Consider the following 25,051-nt stretch of genomic DNA (forward strand, 5'->3'; position numbering starts at 1 on the left):
CATGTTGTGATAGATGGAAGATACGTCTCTAGTGTTTTAGACGTGTGTATGCTTCGAGGTCTCAGCATTGGCTCGGAGCATACTCTTGTAGAACCCCCAGTGGTGATTCTCAGTGTATACTGAAATTATAGAGGGAACACTTTTCCAATATGCTGAATGACAGTAAAAGCATAACACCAGGGAGCGGACACCTTGACAGCACGAAAAGGAGTTGTCTTTATGCCGCTATTTCTCAATTTGGTATTCCCGCAAAACTAATACGCTTGTGTAAGCTGACATTGAGCAATAGCAAAAGCTGGCCCCGAGCCAAAGAGGCTTCGGACAAGGCTACTCCCTATCTTGCGACTTCTTCAATCTACTGATGGAGAAATTTCTTCTGTCTTCAAACATACAGACGTCGCCCTCGCGACTTGGTTCTCACGTCTGTATTGACAGTCATAACTTTGAAGTCGTAGATAATTTCGTTTATCTTGGAACCAGTATTAACACCAACAATGACGTCAGCGCAGGACTGAGTGGGCAATTGAGACGAAACGTCCTCTCTCGACGAACAAAGACACTCCAAGTGGAACATTAGAAAACGTGAAACTCAGTTTGTCACTGAAATAATTTACAAGGACTTATGAAAAAAAGGACAAAAAATCACAAATTGACAAAATTTCGGCGTTTAAAACAAAAGTTGAATTTTACCTAAAATGTTGGTTGTTTTTGATATGGCAAATTCGATTTACGATCAGATCAAAAAACGATAGTTCATTGTATGTAGAATTATTTACAGAACTAATGTTCGGTACGTTTGTCATCGAGATAAGACTTCAGTAAAAATGCTCTTTCCAGAAAAATGCGTTCAAAGTTAAACTGATGGAACTGTTTGAACTGGGCGACTATCCACCCGATACCCGATTTGAAATTTTAGTGAGTTATTTTTAAGGGGTCAGTAGGGTAATCTTGCTTGTGTTTTGATATTTTTTTCATAGAAATTTTTATTCTATAATAGAACTTTTTTCACATATCATGAGGTATATCGTGGAGTGTATAAACAAATTTTTTCGGAATTTTTTAATGACATCTGTCGGAGAAACGGCTGGTTGAATGGGGTGCGTTTTATCACTGGCTGACACGATTTCTCACGTTTGGATCATCTGAAACACAAACATCCAATTTATGTAGTACGTGAATGGTTATCGTCCCTTCTAGAATTATGAAAAAATGTTGATAAAAGTAATTAACTTTTTTTTTAATTTTTCCCCATGTTTTTTTACATAAATTTTGTCATAACATTGTCGATAAATTATAAAAAATATAGGGACGATAGCCAGGCGTTTTGTGAACATAAAAAAAATTAAGCAAATCGGTTGAGTAGTTCGACCGGAATCATGTCCGCTGGTTTAAAAAAGTGTATTTTGAGAAAAACACTTTCATAGTTTGAGGTGTGCACTCCGCGCGCTCCGAATGTCGAGTGGTATTATTATTTTTGGGCCATTTTTGAAACCTTCCAATGGTATTGTGGTATTATTAACGTCATAAGAACATATAGTAATTCCAACTAAGCCACACATGGTTCAAACGAAATCAAAAGAGCCGTTATTTTGCATAAACACTTAATATAGATCTCGAGGTAATCTATTTTAACTGTCTGAGTCATTGTGTGTCACAGAGTGCGAATGACGTGATGCCTAGGAGTTAACACCTTACAACTTAATAAGCTGAATGAACGGTTATTATGCATCATGCTGTGTAAATATACTCATTTATCTACATATCTATGTGTGTGTGTGAATTTGTTTCGAATGTATGAATGAAACTGGTTGTGTTATTGTTATAATTTTTTGTCAAAAGTAATGCAAAAGTATGAGGAATCCCCCAACCGGCTACTTACTGACTTGTTTATTCCGCTTTGAAGATTTCGTGGAACTCATTGGAATAATATCACCATTTTTCGTCTTCTTTGTTGTAGTTTTTTCTTTATTTAAAGATTTAAATTTATTTTACATACACGCATACACATATATTTTTTGAAGGCGCAAAGAAGTTTCTTTTTAGAAATTTGGTTTCTAAATTTTTCTTCTAACAATAAATATATATGTGTGTGAGCCACAATTTGCGTTATATACCAAATATCTACAATATACTTTTTTTCATTTAAAAATTTCTAATTGTTACCTTGCTTTTGACTTATATCCAAGCAACAACACTGCATGCAAAGGCATTTGTCATGTTTATATGAAGACAAAGAAGTTAGTTTGCTTTTTGTTTTCTTTTTTGCGTGAAAAAAGTAAGAGTCATTTGTATGCGCGACGCATTCAACGTGGCGTATGCAATTCGGTTTTGCATTAACCCTCGTTTTCGTTGACCGCATACCGCCGTTCCCCTTCGCCGACACAGCAACTATTTTACTCTTTGCTTGTGTTGGCTAGTTGGCTAATTGGCAGTGTGCCAACATTGAAAACTGCATTGTGATTTGCCACTGCATTGTTTTTGTAATAAATTTTTATTTATAGCTTTCTTATAGTGCGTGCCAAAATATGTGGTACACACGCTTGCTATGAAAATAAATTAATAATAATATAAATTTTGCAATAATGAAAATTTCATTTATTATGATAATTGTTATTATTTTATTATAGATGGAGGAAATACAAGTTTTATTGCAAGCATTTATGCTTATTTATTTTAAATGAAATATTTCTAAAAAACTTACTGACAGTAAATTTGTATTGCTATTGAACGTTGACGAATTGACTTTTCCAAAAAAGTTATAAAAACGTAAAATAATTCAAAATCGTTCAAAATATGTTCATAATACACTTTATATGATTTTTTTTGTAATTGTTGCATTATCATTTATTTTAATTTTTAAAAATATTTTTTAAATATTTATGATTTCTAAGGTGTAAAATAATTTCAGATGCGTAAGTATTAAAAATATGCATGAAATATTTTAAATATATTTTTTTTCTTTCTTTATTATTAAAAATGTTTTCTTTTTTTTAATATTTTCGTGTAATTATTTTTTACATAATATATATAAAGCGAAAAAATTAAGAATCGCGCAAAATTTTATAGTGGCAATTTTTTCATAATTTTTTATTATTATATCTAATAAATTTTTTCAAATTATTTAGTTGTTTACACTTTTAATCTTTTCAAAATACTTCTTTCTTTTAATTTTTTTTTCTTAACATTTGTTAAATATTTTTATTGCAATTTTTGTCATGTCATTTAATAATTTTAACAATTTTTTTTCAAGTTTTGCACTAATAATTATTTTTTCAAATTTCAAAACATTAAAAAAATTCGTAAAAAATTGTACATCTTTTCTTTTCTATATTATTATTTTTTTTTTTAAATTTTTTCTTTAATATTTTCGTCTTATTATTTTTGAATAATAAACAAACATAATATACATAAAGTGCAAAATAATTAAGAATCGTGAAAGTTTTATTCTAGTAATATTTTTATGATCTTTTTTTATTATATTTTTTAATTTTTTTTTAAATATTTGTTGAATCAGTTTTTTCTAAAAACTTTTTAAACATCTATTTCTTTACATTTTTTTATGTTTTTTTCTAAACATGTTTTCAATGTTTTCAATTGTATTTTTTTATGTCACTTAATTATTTTAACAGTTTTTTTTTACAAATTTCGCACTAACATTTATTTTCCAAATTTTTAAAAATATTTTTAAATAACATTTATAAGTTGTAAAGTAATTTTATAATGTTAAAAATATACATAAAACATTAAATTTTTTTTTTTGCAATTTCTATATTATTAAGTTATTTTCGTAACTATTTGAAAGCATTTTTTATAAAATTATTTTTGAAATAATATTTTTTAAAGTCAAAATACATTAAAAAATGTGTATTCCCAATTTTTTTTTAATTTTTATTATTATATTTTTTAAGTTTTATCATATTATTGCGTTTTTAATTTTTTTTTTGTATTATATTTCTAATTTTTTCAAATCATTTTTTGTCTTAGTGTTTCAAAAGTCTGTTGAATAAGTTTTTTTTTCCAAATATTTTGTTTAGAATCTTTCTCTCTATATATTTTCTAAATATATTTTCTTAACATTTTTTAAATATTTTTTATTGTTATTTTTTCATGTCACTTAATTATTTTCACAATTTTTGTTAAAATTTTTGCACTAATAATTTATTTTCCAAATTTTAAATACTTTAATAATATAAAATAATTTTTTAAAAATATTTTTTATATAATTCTGATATATATTGATTTTATATATTTCTGAAATAATATAGTTAAAGTGAAAAATAATTAAAATTCGTGCAAATTTTATTTCTAATTTTTTTTTTAAATATTTTTTAATGATATATTTTGACTTTCTTACAATTAATTAATTGGTTTTTTTGCTAATATTTCTTGAAGATTTTCTTTTTCTTAATAGTGTTTGAAAATTTGTTTGTTTTTAATATTTTTTTTTAATTTTATTCTATGTACTTTGTTAAACAACTTTTTCTCAATCGGTTTTCTAAATATTTTTATTTATTTTATTTGTTTTTTATATTTTTTGTTCAGGTCACTGAATTATTCTAACACACTGTTGATTTTGTCATTGCCAATTTTCATAGCTTTGTTCTAATAGATATTAGCAACATTTCTTGTTTCTGCAAATCACCCACAGCGAATTGTAAATCACATTAATTTCATTGACTTTTGTTGGAGATTTTTTTCTCTAATTGTAATTTCGCACTTCTTTGTTTGTCTCCTTCTATATGCTTTCCGCATTTGTGTGTCATTTTTCTTGTCTTCTATCAGTTGAATTCTAAGAAATGTTAAAATGCTGTTTATGTTTATTTTAGAAATGTACATATGTGTGTGTTTGTGTATACATATGTGCAATTATATTTAGACATGTTTCTATGTTGCTAAGTGCATGCGGCAACGCTATATAATTTTTATTGGCTAGTCTTGGGTGGCCAGGTGAGTTGTTCAAATCAGAGGTGCTCAGTAGGTAACAATTTTATGTACAATGAAAAAGTTAATTGAGTCTTAGGAGTGTGTCATTTCATGTTTTGGCTCTTTCAAGTGTTTATATTTTTGCTTATTATACTTTGTATTTTCACTAAGTTTTTGAGATATCGGTTGGAAATTTTACAGATGTCTTTTTCTGCTCAAGAGGCTGCTCATTTGTCGGCACCGTCGATATCGGACCACTATAGCATATAGCTGCTATACAAAATGAACGATAAAAATCAAGCTCTTGTATGGAAAAAAATTTTATTTAACGAGATTCCTTCACGAAACTCGGCAAAGATTATTGTTTGAAAGAATGGTGACATCTCGGAAAAAATGGTTCCGATCGGGCAACTATATCATATAGCTGCCATACAAACGGACCAAACAAAATCAAGTTCTTGTATGGAAACTTCATTTATTTATGAAGGAATAGCGTCGGTGCAATCGAAATTACATTTTTTTTAATTTTTACTGGTTTTAATTATTTTTATGAATTCACAAGCTAACTTGGTTCTAATATTGCATGACCATTCTTTCTCTCTGCGCAAGGCTTTAAATTTTGTTTGCAAAATCAATAAATCATATATAATTTAAAGTTAATCATTATAGAACTGTAATAAATTTCTTCGTACTCGTATTTACCAATCTTGTGACTCGCCTTGCTTACCCAAGAACTCTATTCCTGTTTTTCCCAGTTTACTGTCAGTTATCTCATTTAAAGGCAATTGATTTATAAAACAGTGATTAACAGTTAATTAGACTGGGTATGTGAAATGTGAAAAGCAAACGCAGACAGAAAAGCAACAACACCGCCAAGCGACGATCAGCTGTCGCAAATCAAAGCACGAGTGCGACTAATTTGAGTCGATTATTATTACATTTTTTTGTTAAAAATATCATTATTTACAATTGCCATTATACTACTCTTATTAATAAATTGCGCACGTTGTGCTATTGAGTTTTGTTTTTGTTTTTTGTTTTTGTTGTTGCCGCAACACGAGATCATACGCGCTGTGTCAGTGATTTCATTTGCACTACACATGTTGTTATTGTTGTCGCTTGACTGTGCACAATCGTGAAATCATTAAGAGCCCATAAATGTCGCCAAGCATTTACATCATTCCATTAAAATGTTTCCGCCGTCGCTTTTATTTATTAAAGTATTTTATACAACTTTTAATTTCGTCGTTAAGCGGCTGCGCAGGCGTAACTGACGCATACGTAGCGGTTGTAACATCTTGGCCAATTTCTTAAATCGCTTACACAGCCCACACACACATCCATATATATGTTGATAAATTGAAAAGTCCAAAAGTTATGCCATCCTCATTAACCGACTAGATTAAATTGTGCGGGATTGTATGGTACGGCATGGCGTATACGCAACATTCGTAATATGCTCAGCGGCCTTATGTAATTTAATGCTGCTTGGCAGACGCTTGATTGCGTTAGAATGCGTAAGCAGCAACGAAAAATATTGAATTTTAAAGAAAAATAATTTTGTGTTCATTCTTGGTTCCTTAGGTTCGGTTATTGAACATTAAGAGTTTTATGTGTGCAAGTACATATCGTCAGCTGAAATGCAAAACAGCGCATAATAATAATAATAATAATAATAATAATAATAATAAAAAAAAATCGAAACAGAGTTTTCAATTGCTTACGATTCACTGCATCATATTACATACATAATATCGTAAATGTAACCAATATATAACCATTTTATAACCAAAACCCAAAATTTTGTTTTAATATGAGTTGTTTCTATTAATCGGTTTTCCTTCGTCTAAAAACTTATGAAAAAGGATGTTACGTTATTTTACATTTTAAGTGACGATATGTATGTGTGTTAATTGGAAACGAAAATATGCCAACAAATTTGCATAAAGGCTTTTTCTTATTATCGCAGTGGCTTAAATTCGAAAATTTCCTTTGTGTTCTTAACAAATCAAAGAAGGCAATGAAAGAAGATTCTGCATAAGTCAATATATTTATAAAGTATGGAACTTTTATTCAAAATTAAGAACGAACAAGAAAAAATAGTAACAAGTAACAATACATTTCACAGGTGCATTCCTTATATCATAACAGGCTACCTTAATTTTTTTTTAATTATGAGCAGTCGCTTTGTATGGCAGCTATATCCTATAGTGATCCGATTTGAGCAATATGTACGGATATTATATACATAGTTACCTGAGTTATTAAATCGTGCCGAATTTTGTGAAGATATCTTGTCAAAAAAAAAGTTCTCCTTACTTTGGACTTGATTTTGTTCGGTATTTTTGTAGGGCAGCTATATGCTATAGTGGTCTTATAGTGGCGGTTCCATCAAACAGGCAGCCTTTAAATTTCATATGTATATATACAGGGAAAGTAATATGACTAAGTCGATTTAAAAAAAATGATTGAACCAATCGTTACAATTCTTTAAAAACTTTTTTTGCGTCGATGCAGCGCTGCCAGAGCGATTTCCAAGCACTGAAGGCGTCACGGAAGGTTTTTTCCGTAATAGCCTTGAGAGCCGGTGCATGCTGCTTGAATATCCTCTGTCGTCTCAAAGTGCTTGCTTTTCATCGGCCTTTTCAGGCAAGGAAACAAAAAAGTCTGGCGGCCACATCTGGGCTGTAGGGCGACTGCGGAAGACCGGCCTTGGCTAGGTAGCTGTTCACAAGAAAGGCGGTGTGAGCAGGTTCGTTGTCGTGGTGTAACCTCAAATCAGTTGCGGTGTCTTGTCGAACCCGATTGACCCTTTGTTTGAGTCTCTTGAGGACTTCCACGTAAAACTTGGCGTTGACGGTTTGTCCAGGAGAAACAACGAGCATCGTTTTCACCTTGTATTTGCTCATTCATCAGCGACCTCTTCCCGGCCCTTCAAAGAGGCCTGGTGCCACCGAAGCACACCACTTCTTGCTCAAGCAACATCTGGGTAAGCCTGCTTGATCATATCAAACTCTGTCTCAGATTTACCGAGCTTCACACAGAATTTAATCGCATATCTCTGCTCTAACGAACGCGGAATTGTAGGTTTGCACCACTCACAGAAACACGTCGCGCGAAAATGGTTGTCCTGACTCTCCAGGTGCTCGGAGACAACTGACCAGCCGCTCGTTCATTAGCTAAAAACGGCCTCTACCAAAAACAGTAGGTGCGCGTACGCTCCGACGTACAGTCGCGGCGGAAGAAAATCAGTCCTATTACTTTCCGGACAAACCCTGTATACATACTTTCTCTGCTAAAATAAATCGCTTCAAACAACAACTGACTTGTAATTACACCGCAGGTATTTAAGCTATTAAAGACCGTTGTACTCAACATTCTTTTATTCCAAGAAATTTAATCAGCAAGTTTAGCTACATGCTGGAATTCTGAAGGCATTTTTTTAGTCTTTGCATGCTTTTAATTTTCAGTCATAGCTAATTTAAATTTCTTTGTGTCATTTAAAAATTTAGTGCAACTTACTTGCCGCGTTCGCTCTCCGCCATTCTCCAAACCGTGTGGTAAAAACAAACTTTATCACTGTCAGTACAAAACGCTTTTGCGTGATTATGTTTTGATTGTTTTTGTTGTTGCTAAATTTTTTTGAAGCTAGTATCAATTGCCTGGCTGGCAGCCCAGTAGGCACTCGCATGACTTGTTATTTAAGGGTTGTTCCAACAGTCTTGCCGCAATTTGTGAGTTTTTGAAGAATGATAAATCAGATTTTAAATAAGAAGCCAGTTTTATAAGGTTTGACGAGAGGATTGAAAAAGAAAAAGTTGAAAAAACACCTTAGTATCTATATACCATCTTTTAATGATTCTTTGAAGTTTTTTCAACAATATGGTTTGTATTATTTTCAATAGAAATTTAGACACATAGGAAGTTTCTCAAATATGGTAACAAAATGATGTTTGTTTTGTAGAAGAATTTGACATTCTTTTTACAAAGAACTTTACATTTGGTTGGAGTGTCGCGTTGACGTACTTCTTTTTACGTAGATTTAAAAAATATGTTACTCGATGCACGAGAGTGTTTGAGAGCCAGAGCTTTCTATCCTATGCAAATAGATGGATTGTTTGGATAATTTCTTTAATGTTTGCTATGCCGACATGAGGAAATTTACTTAGTTTCTCAAGACCTCACCTAACATTTTCTGTCTGTGAAACTCACTTCTTTACAATTAGACAAAAATATCTCAAGTTTGATCTAGTTTCTCAAAACCTAATAATTTCTGCCGTTGAAACTCACTCCTTTCCAATGAAATCAAAATATCTCAAGTTGGCTCGATTGTACTATCAACTTCAAATAAATTTCCACCTGGGTATAGCCGGTGTGGTATGTGCTTCGTTTGCCATATCTTGTTTGGCAAGCCCCTGCTTAGACGCTTACGCGTACATCAAGTTACGGGTTTTATACGATTTTTAGGTTTTTATACACAAATTTAGTAATTTTTTTTTGCTGTGGTTTCCTTGAGACTGACCGCTTGAGCTATGTGGTATGCGGCCAGACACTATACAGGTCTTACTTACCTACCAGAAGCAACTCCGTTTGACAGTCGAACAGCTGACGCTGCGAGCGAGTGAAGCGCGGCGCTTTGACACTGCGACGAAGCCAAGCAAACAACAACAACGGCCATTCAGTTAACTCACCAACCAAGCAAGTAAGCAACCGAAATGCGTGGCGGTGAAGACGACGGACGGGCAGCGTGTGGTTGCTGAGCTGGAAGAAGTGAAACAATAAAATAAACCCAAGTGGCGCTGTCCATTTTCAGTTTGGCACGAAACGTCGACTTACCGAGTTGTGCGCGAAGTATTGTGGCGTGTTTGGCGCGCGAATTCGTGTAGTTTTGGAAAGCAAAACAACGAAGCGATTTAAAAATCGTTAGATTTATTGAATTTTAATTTTTGTAGTTATTTTGTCGCGCGTTCTGTGTAGAGGTACCACACAGCAATAATTGAACGAAGTGAGGCGGCCAAAGTGTTGAGTGATGCAGGCGCATTTAGAGGTAGATAGCGTAAGTGCTTGGCTTGTTCAAGACGCTACGTATATTTATGGAAAGACCGAACTGAAATCTTAAAGTAAACATTGAGTTTTTTTTCTTGTGAAAGTGAAGTGTGTCAGCTGTTGTCTCTTTAAATAAATATGAATGAAGCTACTTTAAAAGTGCAGATGTGGCGCTACAGTGGAGTTGTGACTCTGAGGCAGAGCGCTACTTGGTTAATTGTTGTTGTTTTTGTTTGCGCGTGCGCTCTTACGAGAGGTTGCTGCAGTAGCTTTTTACATGTAATTTAAGCCCTAAAAATGTTTGTTATTAGTTTTGGGCTTCGTTTTTAGCAAACAACCGGTGATCTACTCAAAAATCAGTACAGACATTAAAAATTAAAATTCAAATAAAATTTACTTACACTGAAGAGCGTATTTTAAGTTTGCCATCAAGTTTGTAAAACTCAAAAGTAAACATTGAGGTAAAGTATATGTATATATATGTAAAAATGATCAGTTTTCGTGCTGAGTCGATTTAACCAGGTCCATCTGTATATACGCACCGTTTTTGAGATATTGAACTGAAATTTTGCACACATATTTTTCTCACTAAGAAGCTACTCATTTGTCGAAGCTGGCGATATCGCACTACCATATCAAAGGACTGCCCTACAAGCTAAAAGCTCGGACAAGCGCATGTATGGAACACACTTTTGTTTGACGAGATATTTGCACGAAATTTTGTATAGATTAATAACCAGAGCATCGCTAAAATATTTGAAGAAATTGCTTAAATCGGGTCACTATAGAACACAGCTGCTGTACTACTATGATCGGTCAGTCAAGTCCTTATATAGAAAATTCTTTTATTTGTCAAAATATATTCACGAAATTTGGCATATATTGGTTCACTACCCAAAAGTCTATTCGTATTTTGCCAATAGATGTCGTTGCCGTCGTATATCTCCAGTGCTACCAAACATATATCTATTGTTGGAAAGGTGTGATTTCAAGCCTCATTTAACCAATATATTGGGTAGTCGAAAAAGTCTTTTCGTATTTCTAATCAAACTTCAAATTGTTTTTTTTTTATAAAGATACGAAAAGACTTTTTCGACTACCCAATATACATAGGTATATGAAATTTCAGTTTATTTTTCCGAATAAACAAGAGGACTAAACGAATATAAGTTAACTGTAATTTCATTAATTTAAACAACAAAAAAGTACATACAGGAACAATTTCTGCTCAACATCGCTTCATGAACAAGCGAACGAAATTGGAAATAGAAATTAGTTTTAGACTATAAATAGCATAATAGTAGTCATGAAAAATGTTATCAAACAGCTTACATTAAAAACAAAAGAAAAAAAATTTTCCAACTGGCAATAGCATTAGTATTGTTTACAGCAATAGCAACAATTTTTGCATTGTGCATCTCAAACAAAGCGTTACACCTGCCAAGTTAGATAGCGGCAACAGAAAAGCGGTGAAGGTGTCGCCATTGACACTGGCGACGACACTACCGACAACAACAGCAAACAATTACGATAGCGGCAACAACAACAATAGCGTTAGTTTGGATGAGAAATAAAAAAGTAGTCAAAATTTGTGTAACAATGCGGACGCCGGAGCCAGAGATCGTGCACTTCCGTTCGGACAGATTTATGTAAAATTTCAAAATTACGGTTTTTTCGTAACGAGAGTACCGAAATGGGTGGTCTCTCGTCAAAGGCTGTTGCTTACTTTTCATTGGGAGCGTTTTTTACGCGGTGGGTTCCAAACCCAGCGCACAACCTTGGAGAGGAATGATTCCCCTTCTCACTGCAGCTCGCCTTCAAACGGATGTTCTTTGGCTGCCCAGAGGATACTTGGTCTAATACCGGAAGTCGTGAGCTGCTTGGGCCATATGTAAAAGAACCGTTTCTGGCCACTCTCAAGTGAATAGCACTCACAGAACTTTACTCACTTGCTTGAACTTCTATACATGACTCCATCCATCCGAAACGAGCGCACTGAAACGCATTTTTGTACGTGAAAAGCTTGCAAATTGTTTTGGAAAATATTATTTTTGAAAATTTTCCAAATTTACTGCTGGGATAATATCGTCGCCGCACTCAGTTTCAAATAAAAAGCACACGAACTAAAAATCACAACAACAACAACGTTGTAATAAAAACGGAAGAGCAAACAGAAAAAGTTAATCGGCTGAATTAAAAAAAAAAAATCAAAAAATAAACAAATACAACAAATAAAAAAACTATAACAACGATACGCTGCAAATTTAGTATGCATAGTGCGGCATCTGTGCGATGAGAGCGGGAGAGAGCTAATTTTTGTTATTTTGCAAAACTCAAAAATACCTATAATCATCCTCACAAGTGTTTATGAGTTTTGTGTTAAGCTGTGCTTGCTAACATTTCACCTAGTATATAAGTACATATATACAAGTACATATGTATATATATATATATAAACATATGATTGTAGGCACACATGTTTTATAGGCCTACGCCTTGTATAACAGTAGTAGCATCACTACAAACAAATTCAAGGCGAGACATTTAGTTTGCAACAAAAAACAACTTACATTGAGGTCTTTGCAACACTGAAGGTTAGTGCCTGTAAGTGAATGCTCTATAGGAAAGTTCATTCGTAGGCTGCAGGCGCATCTCGTACAGGTAAGAATTTGGTAAAGATATGTACCTTAGGTCGATGATTAGCCATGTCGGTCTGTCTGTTCGTCTACCTGTCTGTCTGTCTGTATATACGCGAACTAGCTCATTTGGTCGGAACGGCCGTTATCGGACCACTTTGAAGTCTTTGTACGCAAAACTTTTTCATTTGACGAGATATCTTCACGAAATTTGGGATCGATCATTGTCTGAGCAATGGTGCACTATAGCATATAGCTGCCATACAAACTGAACGATCGAACTGAAGCCCTCGTTCTTCGGTGCAACCGAATTTAACATTTTTACTTGTTTTTTCTTTATCTTTTACTTTAAGAGAGAGAAGAGCTTTCATTTTTATACCTTACATGAGTTATGGCATACGTAGAAGACCACGACTGTTGCTCATGGGCTGTCAAAAAGTCCACCAGAGCACAAAATAACAGGTTGGTCGCCACGAAACATAATAAAGCTTTGAAAAAATTGTTGTCAAAAAAATTCTCAAAATAATCAAGAATCTGTCAAATGGATGCTGACAACTGCCAGCAAATTGAGTGATAACAGCCAGACACATGACACAATAAGAAGGAGAAGCTTTGCATTAAAGCTAGAAAATTAGAAGAAACAACATTATCGCTGGCTTATTATTAAATCTGAAGATGCAAAATAGCAAAACCAAACAAAGATTTCACGAAGTCGAAATGCAAAGAAAAAAGTAAATAAAATCAAACGAAGCAAAGTTAAGTGTAAAAACACACAATGCTGATAAAATTATAATAAACAAATAGTAAGTAGTGCTGTTTATTTGTTTATTATAATTTTATCAGCATTGTGTGTTTTTACACTTAACTTACAACAAAAAATAACAACACAATCAAAACCAAACGATCGCTGTGAGCAAGCTGTTGCTGCGACTGCCACGAAATGCAGAGTACGAGTGTGATAATAAGCGGCGCGAGCGCGTCGAGAGCGCTGAGCATGCGAGTGGCACACCATAAAATCCCCCCAACAACCAACCAACCAACGTTATCGCAACAGCAAAAACAATAACAGCCGCAAACGGCTCCAAATGTGCACAACAAAAGCAGCTAGCAACAAAAAATCTCTGCAGTATTGTGAGCAACTTCGCCAAAGCAGAGTACTCGTGCTTTTTAGCACCGGCTGCCGCAGCCCCTCCCCCTTCCGCGCGACAAACTGCTCCACCAAACAGACGGGCGACACTAAATTTATGCCGCATTCGCTACTATCGCTGTGAGCGCGTAAGAAAGTTGTTGTTGTTGCTGTTTTTGTTGTACCAATTTGCGCGCTCGTTTATTTGTTTGACAGCAGAAGTTGCGATTTGTCGCGATTGGCGCACGGCATGAGCAAGCGTACTGGTTTCTAATACAAAGTAGCAAAGTGAATAAAAAATCATGCGAAATTATTTTACACTTACCGATTACCAACAACTACAGCAACAATTCGTCACTCGTTGCTTGCCGCTCAGTTGGAGCAAAATACATTCAATACGCATACATACGTGCATACATATGTGTATATTTCTGCTTAGTTGTATAAATATCGTTGTGTAGTGAGTTTGAATGGCATGAATTTGTGAAAAAAACCTGCACCGGCGACGTTCGCATTTTTTATTGTTATTGTTGCTTATTGCTTGTATTAATTTTAATTATTTTTTTTTGCATATAACGCGCTCGCATATTTGTTGTGGCACTTGTACTAGTCCGCATTCGTTTGTCGTCGAAGATCGCGCTATTCCCTCTTGACACGAAACAGATTTATATTTTTGTATTTTCGTGTTAAAAATTTGTATCTCAAAAATTGTTAATTGCTATGCGGTTAGTGATAGTGGTTGCCAAAAGTTATTTGTAAATTTATCAGGTGAAAGGAAAAGTGTGTTGCACGTAAGTGTAGAAACTGGCTGATGAAAAGTGCAAGGCCATAAAATTCTTGCTGTTTTAAAGTGCGTGAAAATAATTTTTAAAATAATTGTTTATGCAATATTAGCAAGTTGGTGACAATTTATGAAAATTAAGGCATATATGTACATATGTATATGTATGTATATAGAGAATTCAAAGAAAAGTGAAGTAAAAAAAAATTAAGTAAAAAAAATGAAAATATACAAGCAGCCTTACTAACAACAAAGAGCAACATGTTTAGAACAGCTAAAACTGCAAAATTATAGCTAAACAACGCTAAATTATTCAATAATTATTTAATTACGTTATTGTTTATAAAACTTTTCAAGAACAAAAACTGCTAAACTTCAATTAAGTAGTGTATGCACATGTTTATAGTAATTTATAGTAATACCACGAGCTGTTATTGTACAAATCCGCTGATTGTAGAGAAGCTTAAAATCGCCCCCAAAACGACTGTATTACAAAAACAAGAAAAAACATTAACTACAGCTACAATGAAGTTATAATGCCCTGCAAAAAAGTATAAAAAGATATTTATATTGTTTTGTATCGTTCAGTTTGTATGCCAGCTATATGCTATAATGCTCCGATTTGAACAATTTCTTGCTATGTTATAGCTTTGCTTTGGGCAATAATTTATGCTAAATTTCGTGAGAATATCTTGCCAAATAAAAGCGTTTTTCATACAAACACTTGATTTTGATCAATCAGTTGGTAGGGCAGCTATATGCTATAGTGATTCGATCTGAACAATTTCTACGCGAATTCCGTAGCTGTCACAGAAAATAATCCATGCGAAATTTCATGAAGATATCTCGTAAATTAAAAAAGTTTTCCTTACAAGGACTTGAGTATGATCGATCTATTTGTAGTGCAGCTATATGCTATAGTTATCCGATCTGAACAATTTCTTTGAATATTAAATGATTTCCTTAGATAATAATCCCTGTTAAATTTCGTGAAGATATCTCAACAAATGATAAATTTTTCCATACATGCACTACGTTCCGGTCGTTAGCTTTGTGTGACAGGTGTATGCTATAATGATCGGATCTGAACAGCTTCTTCGCAGATTGCGTCATTGTTGTTGACAATAATTCATGTGAAATTTTTTGAAGATATCTCTTCAAATGAAAAAGCTTTCCATACAAGTACTTGTTTTCGATGGTTCAGTTTGTATGGTAACTATATGCTATAGTAGTCCAATTTCGACGGTTCCAACAAATGTGCAGTGATTTGTGGAGAAAAGGGTGTGTGCAAAATTTCAGTTCGATATCTTAAAAATTTAGGAACTAGTTCGCATATATACTAACAAACGAATATGGCTAAATCGACTCAGCTCGTTACGCTCTCGTGTATACAACATATAATTATAATATAAAGTTTACGGTCTTCTACGTTTCATTTTGGTCATTACGAACTTCGTGGCAAACTTAATATATCCTGTTCAGGGTATAACAACAACAATTACCAAGCTTGCTTCGTATGAGTCATACTACTACCAACACATGTACATAAGTATATTAGCAAAGCAACTTTTGAAATTTCAAATAAAATTGCGCAAGTGACTTAACCCTACATTTTATTAACCCCAACAACCCTTGTAGAATCCCTAGCAATTGCAGCCAAAAAATAATACTTACACACATACATACTTATATACACAGAGCTATAGAGTGTTTTAACACACGTGTCAGTGCCAAGGCAGCTGCTAGCTTACAAACAAAACAAAAACACTAAACAAACAAAATGAGAACTAGAACAAGCTGCAAATTTAGCACAAAGCCAAGTAGCATATGACATACGAGGTGCGGCAGCAACAAGGGTCAGAAGTGGCAACTAAAAAGTAAATAACAAAATTTTGCATTGAAAACGTAAAATTAAAAAAGTTTTTGCACTAAGTTTATACAAAACGACGCAAAACAACAGCAAAAAATTTATAAAAAATACAACAAAACTAAAATACAACAACAAAAGTAAAACACAACAACAAAAGTAAAATACAACAACATAAGTAGATTACAACAACATAAGTAAAATACAACAACATAAGCTGCAAAAATGTTCCAGCTTCAACACCTCGTATTCTAAGCGGATTTGGAGACGCTGTAAAGACTGCATAACGCACAGCAAACAAGTTTTTTTTTACAAAAATTACACCAACTTAAGCACCATTGGCTAATTAAAGTGGCTAATTAAAGCGCAACATAGAACATAAAACAACAAAGTGACTTTACGGTACTGCCAAGAAGCTGCTTCAGCAGGTGTTCATTAACACTCTATTTTCAACTATAACTGCGTCTAAGGCACTTCGACTTTGTTGTCATCTCAATAGTTAGTTATTTTTATACTAAGCGCACAACAACAATAACAGCCGTTAAATAAAAGTACATATTAGTTTGTACTTTTTGCAAACCGTCGAATCTTCACCGCAATCACGGTACAATTCACAGTGCCCCTCACCGGCAACAAAATTGCCACAACGGCGACATTAACGCGCTCAGAGACAGTAGCCGCCAAAATGAAGCGACTAATGACGTGGGAACGCGATCTGGTCGATGCGATGTATGGGTAAGCGTTCTTGAAATTCAATCTAGATATACTCAGATAATCTTACTCATACTTAAATATATGAAATATTTGAAAAAAGATTTGGTGCTTTTATAATATAATTTTTATGCTAATTCATCTAAAAATTATCACCTGTATTTATTTAAAACATTCTATGTAGACAATATCATATGTAGTTCTTATCTACTTAGCAACTTATCTGTGTGCTCATTTACTCCCGCAAAACGTCTTAATAATCTGTTATTATGAGAAATAGGCTTGGAAGCCGTTATCTTTCAGTATTTGAAGAGATTTCTTTGCATACTGTGTACTTAATGAAATATTTCGAAGCTTGTCTTTCATTCTTCTTTTTTGCTTGATATTCTTGAGGCCTTCCTACTGCTGCAAAAACCCACTGTGTGCTCTCAGCGTTATGATTAATTCCATGTTAACTTTGCTGAACACAATTTGACTCGAAAACGTCGGATCTTTTTTGAACTTTACAAGAGTCTATAGAGCGTCAGATCTTCTTAGAACTGTTCAAGAGCTCATAGAGGGAAGCGATGTAGCTTGGAAAGATCGAACGGTTTAAGTTCTTGCACAAGCCGTATTTTGTACACTTTCAATTTAAGATCTCGACGTAAAATTCACCAAGTCGTTCCATATGTTAGTCCGAGTTGCTGAGAATGGCGCCGAATCAACTCTCCACGGGCTTCGTGTACACTCTCAGCTACGGATGCCTTATTTTCTTCATTAGGTATGGTAAGACTTCCATGATGAAATGCCAAACAATACTGAACAAAAATAACATGACAGCTTGAAACAACTCACGCGTGAACTGTCAAAAAAAGGCTATTGACAAAAGTACCGGTACTTGAATTATCCTGCGTTATTGCTGATGGCTTTGTGAGAGTAGTCTGGTCTTCTGCGAATCAGAGAACATAGCCGCAACTTACATTAGCCATATCAATGTGATAGGCTCAAAGCGTTTTCGATTTGTAAGGGCCTTACTATCTAATATATAGGAGTTTTAGGTATTTCAACCTATCGGCGTTCTAAGCTGTGAGTTCCCTTTTAAAATCGATTTTTTAACATAATCTAACCTCTAACGTCTTTAAGTTGTTTTAAATAGTACGAGCTAGTTAATCGCTGTGCATAACCAGTTTGAAATTCTTAATTCTAAGTATATTTCTCTCTAATAAATTTAATGCAAATATTTTATTTTTGTGTTACTGAAAAATGCTATACAAGAATTCAGTATATGAATTTTATTTTAAGCAAAACAAAAATTAAAAAACCGCAAAGGTCACTGACCACACTGCTATTTCCTACTGACCTTATTTGTAGCGCTCGTTCGCTCATTCGCTCACCTGCTCGCAAACCGCTGTATTCGCTCTCGGTTGTGTTGTTTTAGCGAATATTTCAAAACTCAGAACACTGCACCATTCTATATTTAAAAAACGTGAGCGCAAATATGGGTTAACATAGCAAAATACTGTTATGGATGTTAAGAAAATGTTAATATGTAGCAGAATACTGTTATGGATGCTAACATAATGTCTAAATACATGATACTTGTTATGTTATTTAAAATTAGTTGGGAAAAAACTGGGCAATTTTTTGAGTGTTTTTTATTTCAAAAGCGATGAGTAAGTTAGAAAATATTTTATTTTCGTATAATCTTATAAAGTTATTATTAAATTCGACAGTTGACAGCGGCATTAAGGCGAGTATTTCTTATACACACTGTGCATATTTATGCTAATATAATATCAGGTTTTTATGCAAAATTATAAAATGTACACTTATTTATAATGTTTTGCCATATCTGAGTGTGTATATGTTTTTAAAATTTTTTATGATTTCTTCTTGAGAAGTTATCAGTTTGCTGAATTTATGTTTGTAAATATAGATACATATGTATATTGTTAGCTGCCACAGTTGAATGACTCAATATTGTTTGCACCTTGGACCACCAAGCGGACGTCGTTTAGTTGTTATTTCACATTGGGTTTGCTTGTTTTTATTTGCCGCAATGGTGACGCCGCATGTCGCTTTATATGACAGCAGGCTAATGTGTCGAAGCCGCACGTTTTGCATATTTAATTAAAAAAGTTTCATGCGAAATCCATAGAAATTTGCATAAAGGGGAATTTAAGCGGTGGAAAGCAACAGGCGAGCAAATAAAAGTAGTAGAAAACAATTTGTTTGTGATTTGTTTGTGTGGCTGCATTTCAATTGAAAGCGTCTGCTTGTGAAGATCAACTAAACAGGTTGTACAAGTGATCAATTGGCAAATCAATAAAAATTGAATAATTGCAATACAAGAAAATGCTTGTAAAATAGCAAATATAATTGGCAACGGAGAAAGGTCAGTTTGATGGCTTTGCTGGCGGGCAAAACGGCTCAGTGGTTGATTACTTATGTATGTATATATGTATGTAGATATTTGATATTTATATGTACCTACTATAATACATTCGGCTGTTTAATATAAAACCTTTTTTGTTTTTTTCTTCACGGGCACATGAAAATTTTGCTTATTATAGGAGAAAAAAAAAAATTCCTGAAAATTTTTGCCCTTAATTTTGATCTTCTTTTCGATTTTCGACGGTTTTCATAAATTGTAAAGAAAAATGAGTGAACAGCTGATTTTAACGAAAACTTTCAAAGAAAAAGGAAAAGCATGAAATTAAATTCCGCCAAAAAAGTTCCTTACAATTATGTCAAAAAAGTTATTTATTTTAGTGTATAAGTGATTTAACTAAAAAAAAATGAAAAATGAATTTTTACATGAAATTTTTGTATTTAAAATTTGATTCAATGGCTTTATATACATTTTTTATTTTATTTAATTTTGTCAAAAATGACTTTTTATCAACTTTAAATTTTACTAAATTTTTCCAAAATTTTTGGAAAATTTCAAAATTAGAAAAGTAGTACTTAAAGTCAAAATTAAGTGCTCAAATTTTCGGGAATTTTTTTTTCAACATAAAAAACAAAATTTTCATGTGCTCGCGAAGAAATAAAAAAGTTTTAAACGAAACACATTGATGTACATATACATATTGTATATATGTATGTATATGTACATGTACATATATCTATAGGTAAATATGCTCATTGGCGTGTTTTTATGCATAAATTAAAGACCAACATATAACAGTAGTACTTCTTTGGGTGCTTTCCCCAAGCAAGTGGTCGTCATAATTCACTCAGCGCACACTTCAGTGAAATTTCAACACTCTCAGCATATATCAAAGAAATTATTAATTCGCAGAATACAATTGTCATATATGTGCCAACACATATTTACATGTTTCCGAAGAAGTATGTTCCATTTACATGCTTATATTAACAAATAATATTAATCACTTCCAGTTAAACAGAAGAAAAAACGTTAATTTTGACTCTCCCGATGCCATAATACCCTTCACAGGTGCATTTTGGAGATCGGGGGCAATTTCTCCTTAGTCTAGAGTTTTCAGAGGAGCCTGGTGCTCTGCAACATTTTTTTTTTATTTTTTTCTCCAAAAACTCCCCACATCATCACTGAGTCCTAGTTTTATCTCTACTGCCCTGAAAACATCTAACACCCGTTCCAATTACTTAAGATTTAATATATAAATTTGAAAATCAAAAATTGTAAACTATAAATTCAATTTAATTTGACTCACATATCGAGGCTTCACTGTCGGCATAAATGCAGGAAGCACGCAATTTGTGTCTATGCAATTAGAAATGTTGTAAAAATTTAAAATTATTTTTATGGTTTTTCGCAATTACAGCAGCTAACAAAAGCGGCACTTAAAAAGTGCGATTGAGCATAGAATATAGACAAAGCTTCACAAAATTTTTGACCCTGTTTTATGTATAGAGGCAAAATTTAATGTGGTTGTTGTAAAATACAGTAAATCTCAATTTTATCGTTACGACACTTTTACAAAAATTTCTCTTCGAGGATTGATCTCAACTGTTATACAGTTCTTTACATTAAGCGTACTACTAAGAACAGCGCTTTTATTTCTCGTTTACATAGGTTAGGTTTGTAGTTTAATTTAGGTTGGGTTAGCCACACATAGACCAGTTTGGTCCTTTGCGATTCCAGATAGAGTTTACTTGCTAAGATCAAAAGGAGTAGTCATCGCTTAGGATGCTTGAGCTTAACGTGAATTTTAACCGACTCAGTATCCTCACTACCGATACCTCCTCCAGTATACATATAATAACGTGGGAGCCCCAGATGCTTACAGTGTAGTCTTGACAATGTGGGACAAGTGCACAAGAGATGCTCCATTGTTTCCCTGTTGCCCTGATCAAGGCATTCCCTGCGGTCTTCTCGATCTGCCAGTCCCATTTTGTGGTCCCCACAATCGTCCCGTCGAATTTGTTGCGCAGTTTTTAGCGAAGAGGTATATACATACATAAGTGCCAAGTTTAATACCAGTTTAAGAGTCGCCGTTGGAGTTATTCATAAAGCTCCCATTATGCATAGCGTAGCGATCTTCGGAACCTTTTCCATTGGCTTCCGGTAAGTGGATTCCCGCACGCCTGTCCACCATACTACTGCACCATAGAGCAGAGTTGGTCTTACAATAGTACCAGTGCACGAGAGAGGGAGCGAGCCCTCAGGTTGTGCCGAGCCTCTGCCTACACGTATACAAAGCAATGATGGTTTTCTTCACTCTTTCTTCCACAACAGTTTGCTGTCCAAGACTATCCCAAGGTGCTTTGTGCGGTCCTTGAGAGAAAGTTGTGTGTCATTTATAGAAGGAAACCTCCATGAAAGAATTTTGTATTTTCTTGTGAACATCAGCAGATCTGTTTTCTCCGTCTTCTCCGGGTTCAACCCTAGATCCACTTGCGATGGTCATTATACTACTAATGGTCTGCTCTTTTGCTACAAAAACAAAAACTAAAAAATTTAAGTGCTTCACTCTTTTATAGTTTGCTTTACAAACATACTTCTTGTTTAGGGTATAAATTTAAATTTTTCTTCTTTTTATTCTTCTTGATTTGGATTTCGTCAGTGTTCATAAAGCGCTCAAAACTTAAGTTTGTTTAAATATAAATATGTATGACGATACGGCTTTTCTAAAAATAACTTCAGAAATCAAAATGACAACATCACAGCTAAAAATAGTGAATTCTTTACATATACGCTTGCAAAGAAATATTTTTAATTATTAATATTAAAGGTAATATAATCAATCTTAATGCAACCCAAAATAAATTAATTAAAATTGAAAAATATTTCATTATTTTTCGAGATAAGTATATTTAAAGAGATAAAGATATTAAAATATTGCGAAAGTTGTGCGCGTTTTGCAAGCTGGGGCCCAGAACGAACGCTTCCTGTTGTCTTTTCGAAATATCAATGAAATTAGCATGAATATTTCATAAGGGCGACGTTGCCGTAATAAATATAATTCTCACGTTAACAAAGAGTTGCAAAGTGTTTACATACGTACAAGAGCAGAAAGAAAAAAAAGCATTTGAAAAAAGTTTAATAAGGCAACAAGCTGAAGCGCAGTGAATTACTTACACAAACATAGAGTTATAAGAGCACATATATTTATTTAGAATTAGATATTTGTATGTCTGCTACGTTTATGGCCAATTTGCCTGCCGCTCGCGTGTTTTAAAGAAAAACCACGAATTTTTTGTTTAGAAGAAAGCAAGAGTAAACGCTTCAGCACAAAAATGTTAGGTGAAAACCATTTATAATAAATAGCTAAGCAATTAAGGCGAAACATAACATAAATAAGTAATGTTTGACGTGTGTACTTGTACATTTTTCACAGTCAATATATGAATGCGTGCCAAAAGAAGTAAACATTCGATTTCTGTATTTATTGTTGACATTTTTCGCACTTCTTTCAATTAAATGAACATAAAATATCGCGGTGCAATCGATCAAAAATCCATAAGTAATCAGTTTCAAAATATTTACAATTACCTAATTTTTTAATTAACCCGTACATACATAATAATTAACGCGTGCAGGCATAACTGTTATAACTGGATTTCAATTGCGTGGATGTCACTCATGTTGACAGCAATCGATCACTCTCAATTAGTCATTTAAATATATGTATGTGCTTTTTTTGACTTTGTAAATTAAGAAAATGCGAAATTCGATTTTAAAATGTGGCCTGCGAAATTTAATAAATAAAATATAAGGTTTTTATGTAAAGCGCTCTTTGGCCTTTTAACACCACAGCGCAGAATGTTATTGTTTGATAACCTGTAATGCTAATTAACATTCTGTGATTTACGGCGTCTGTTTTCTGGGATTTACGGCGTCTGTAAGTTGCTTGTATGATAACAGTGCACTGAACAGCTGAAACTCTTGTTGGTTGAGTAAGGCATGAGTTCAGTATTGCATGCCAATTTTAATCTTTATTTGTTGTTTTATTTCTTGCTATCAAATATAATATATATTTTCTTAAAAAAAATTGTAAAATTCTCTGCAGACACGTAATATCCGTAAATATGAGTGTATTTAAAAATAAGTTCGAGATTTGTTGGAGCTTAGCTTCGAAAGCTGTGTTTTCATCATTTGCAAGTACGCTGGTGAAATTTTAAGTAAACATAAATAAATATGTGAAGAAAAATATATGCATTTACTCATATAAAATAGCACAATTAAAATATTTTAAACTGCAAAAAAAAAAAATAAAAAAACGAAAAGACTTGTTAAATGAAAATAGAACACGACTGTTGACACAAAAATATGTATATAAATACAAAGAAATATTTCAATATGGATTCATAGAATGAATACATATGTTATACATTCGCTAATGCTCTTTCTATTATATAAAATTTTTAGACTATAGTTTAGTAGACTTTGTACTGTGACAGAGCCATTCAACTTTGTCGATCTTTGTTCGAGAAAAGTTCACCTAAAAGAAATATTATATGTTAGTATGAATGGCTATATTAGATGCTCGTATTCGATAAATATTTTTGATTGCGATGTTATTCTCTTCTTTATAGATTTAAGAAATATTTTTGTAAATTATACAACTTTCCGGCAATATGATTGCACCACATGGCTGTTGTTAGTAAGCATGAATTCTATCAAAGAAAACATTTCAGTTCTGAAATAAGTTAACAACATTGTCGTCTATATTTTATTCTAAATTGAGTCTCAATTAGTGTTACCGCAGTAAAATTAAGTGTTAATTTTGTGCTCATCAGTCTTTCATATTTCAAATTTTAACGATTTTCCGAAAATATAAGGTTATGATAGGTTAGGTTAAACTGATAAGTCAATAAGCCACGCATAGACCAGTTTTGGTCCTTTGCGTTACCAGAAGTAGTTCATTTCGTAGGTCCAAGAGAAGTAGTCATTCTTTAGGATGCTTGTGTTTTATGGGAATTTTAACAGACTCTACGGCCTCACTGTCGATACCTTTTCCAATGTATTATACCGTGGCGATGCTTACAGCGCAGTCTTGCCAATGCGGAACAAGTGCAAAAGAGATGCTGCATTGTTTCCTTGGTGCCCTGCTCTAAACATTTCCTGCTGTCTTCTCAAACTGTCAGCACCATTCTGCGGGCATGTGCCGCCCCCGCCCTCCCAGACAGTGAGCAGTTAGCATACCGATCATGTTCCTACAGTCTCTTCCTTCGAGTGTCAATAGCAATTTTGTGTACTTCCGATCTACCGTTTTGCACATAAGTTTTGCAGTCTTGGACTCAGGTAGCTCGTTCCATCGTATTTTGATTTTTTTTACCATACAACATAGTATAATCGACATTCATCAGCTAATAGATATTTCATCAATAATCACAACCAAATTTATAGCCTGCACAACATCCCGCTTTACTGTTTCAACACGAAATGTTTTCAATTAAGAATGAATGTAGTAAATTAAGATTTTTTGTAAGGATGGCAAATCGATCTAAATTGGCGCTTTAATCGAGGTGAGGCCGGTTAGTTGAACAAT

General features: G+C 33.6%; 1 protein-coding gene across 4 annotated transcripts in view; it reads left to right on the top strand.

Annotated features, from left to right (window-relative positions):
- LOC120782202 (G protein-activated inward rectifier potassium channel 3) overlaps nt 1-25,051 on the top strand; it is a 90,067-nt gene that overhangs the window by 21,339 nt on the left and 43,677 nt on the right. The window contains exon 1 of one of the 4 annotated variants that reach the window (XM_040114355.1): nt 16,561-17,114. The exons of the other annotated variants lie outside the window; for them this stretch is intronic. Coding sequence (XP_039970289.1) covers nt 17,065-17,114 — 50 coding nt within the window. The 5' untranslated portion in view covers nt 16,561-17,064. Of the gene's footprint in view, nt 1-16,560; nt 17,115-25,051 lie in introns of those variants that run through there. 4 annotated transcript variants of the gene reach the window in all.

Source organism: Bactrocera tryoni, chromosome 1 (assembly GCF_016617805.1).
Source record: "Bactrocera tryoni isolate S06 chromosome 1, CSIRO_BtryS06_freeze2, whole genome shotgun sequence".
NCBI classification, from domain to species: Eukaryota; Metazoa; Arthropoda; class Insecta; order Diptera; family Tephritidae; genus Bactrocera; species Bactrocera tryoni.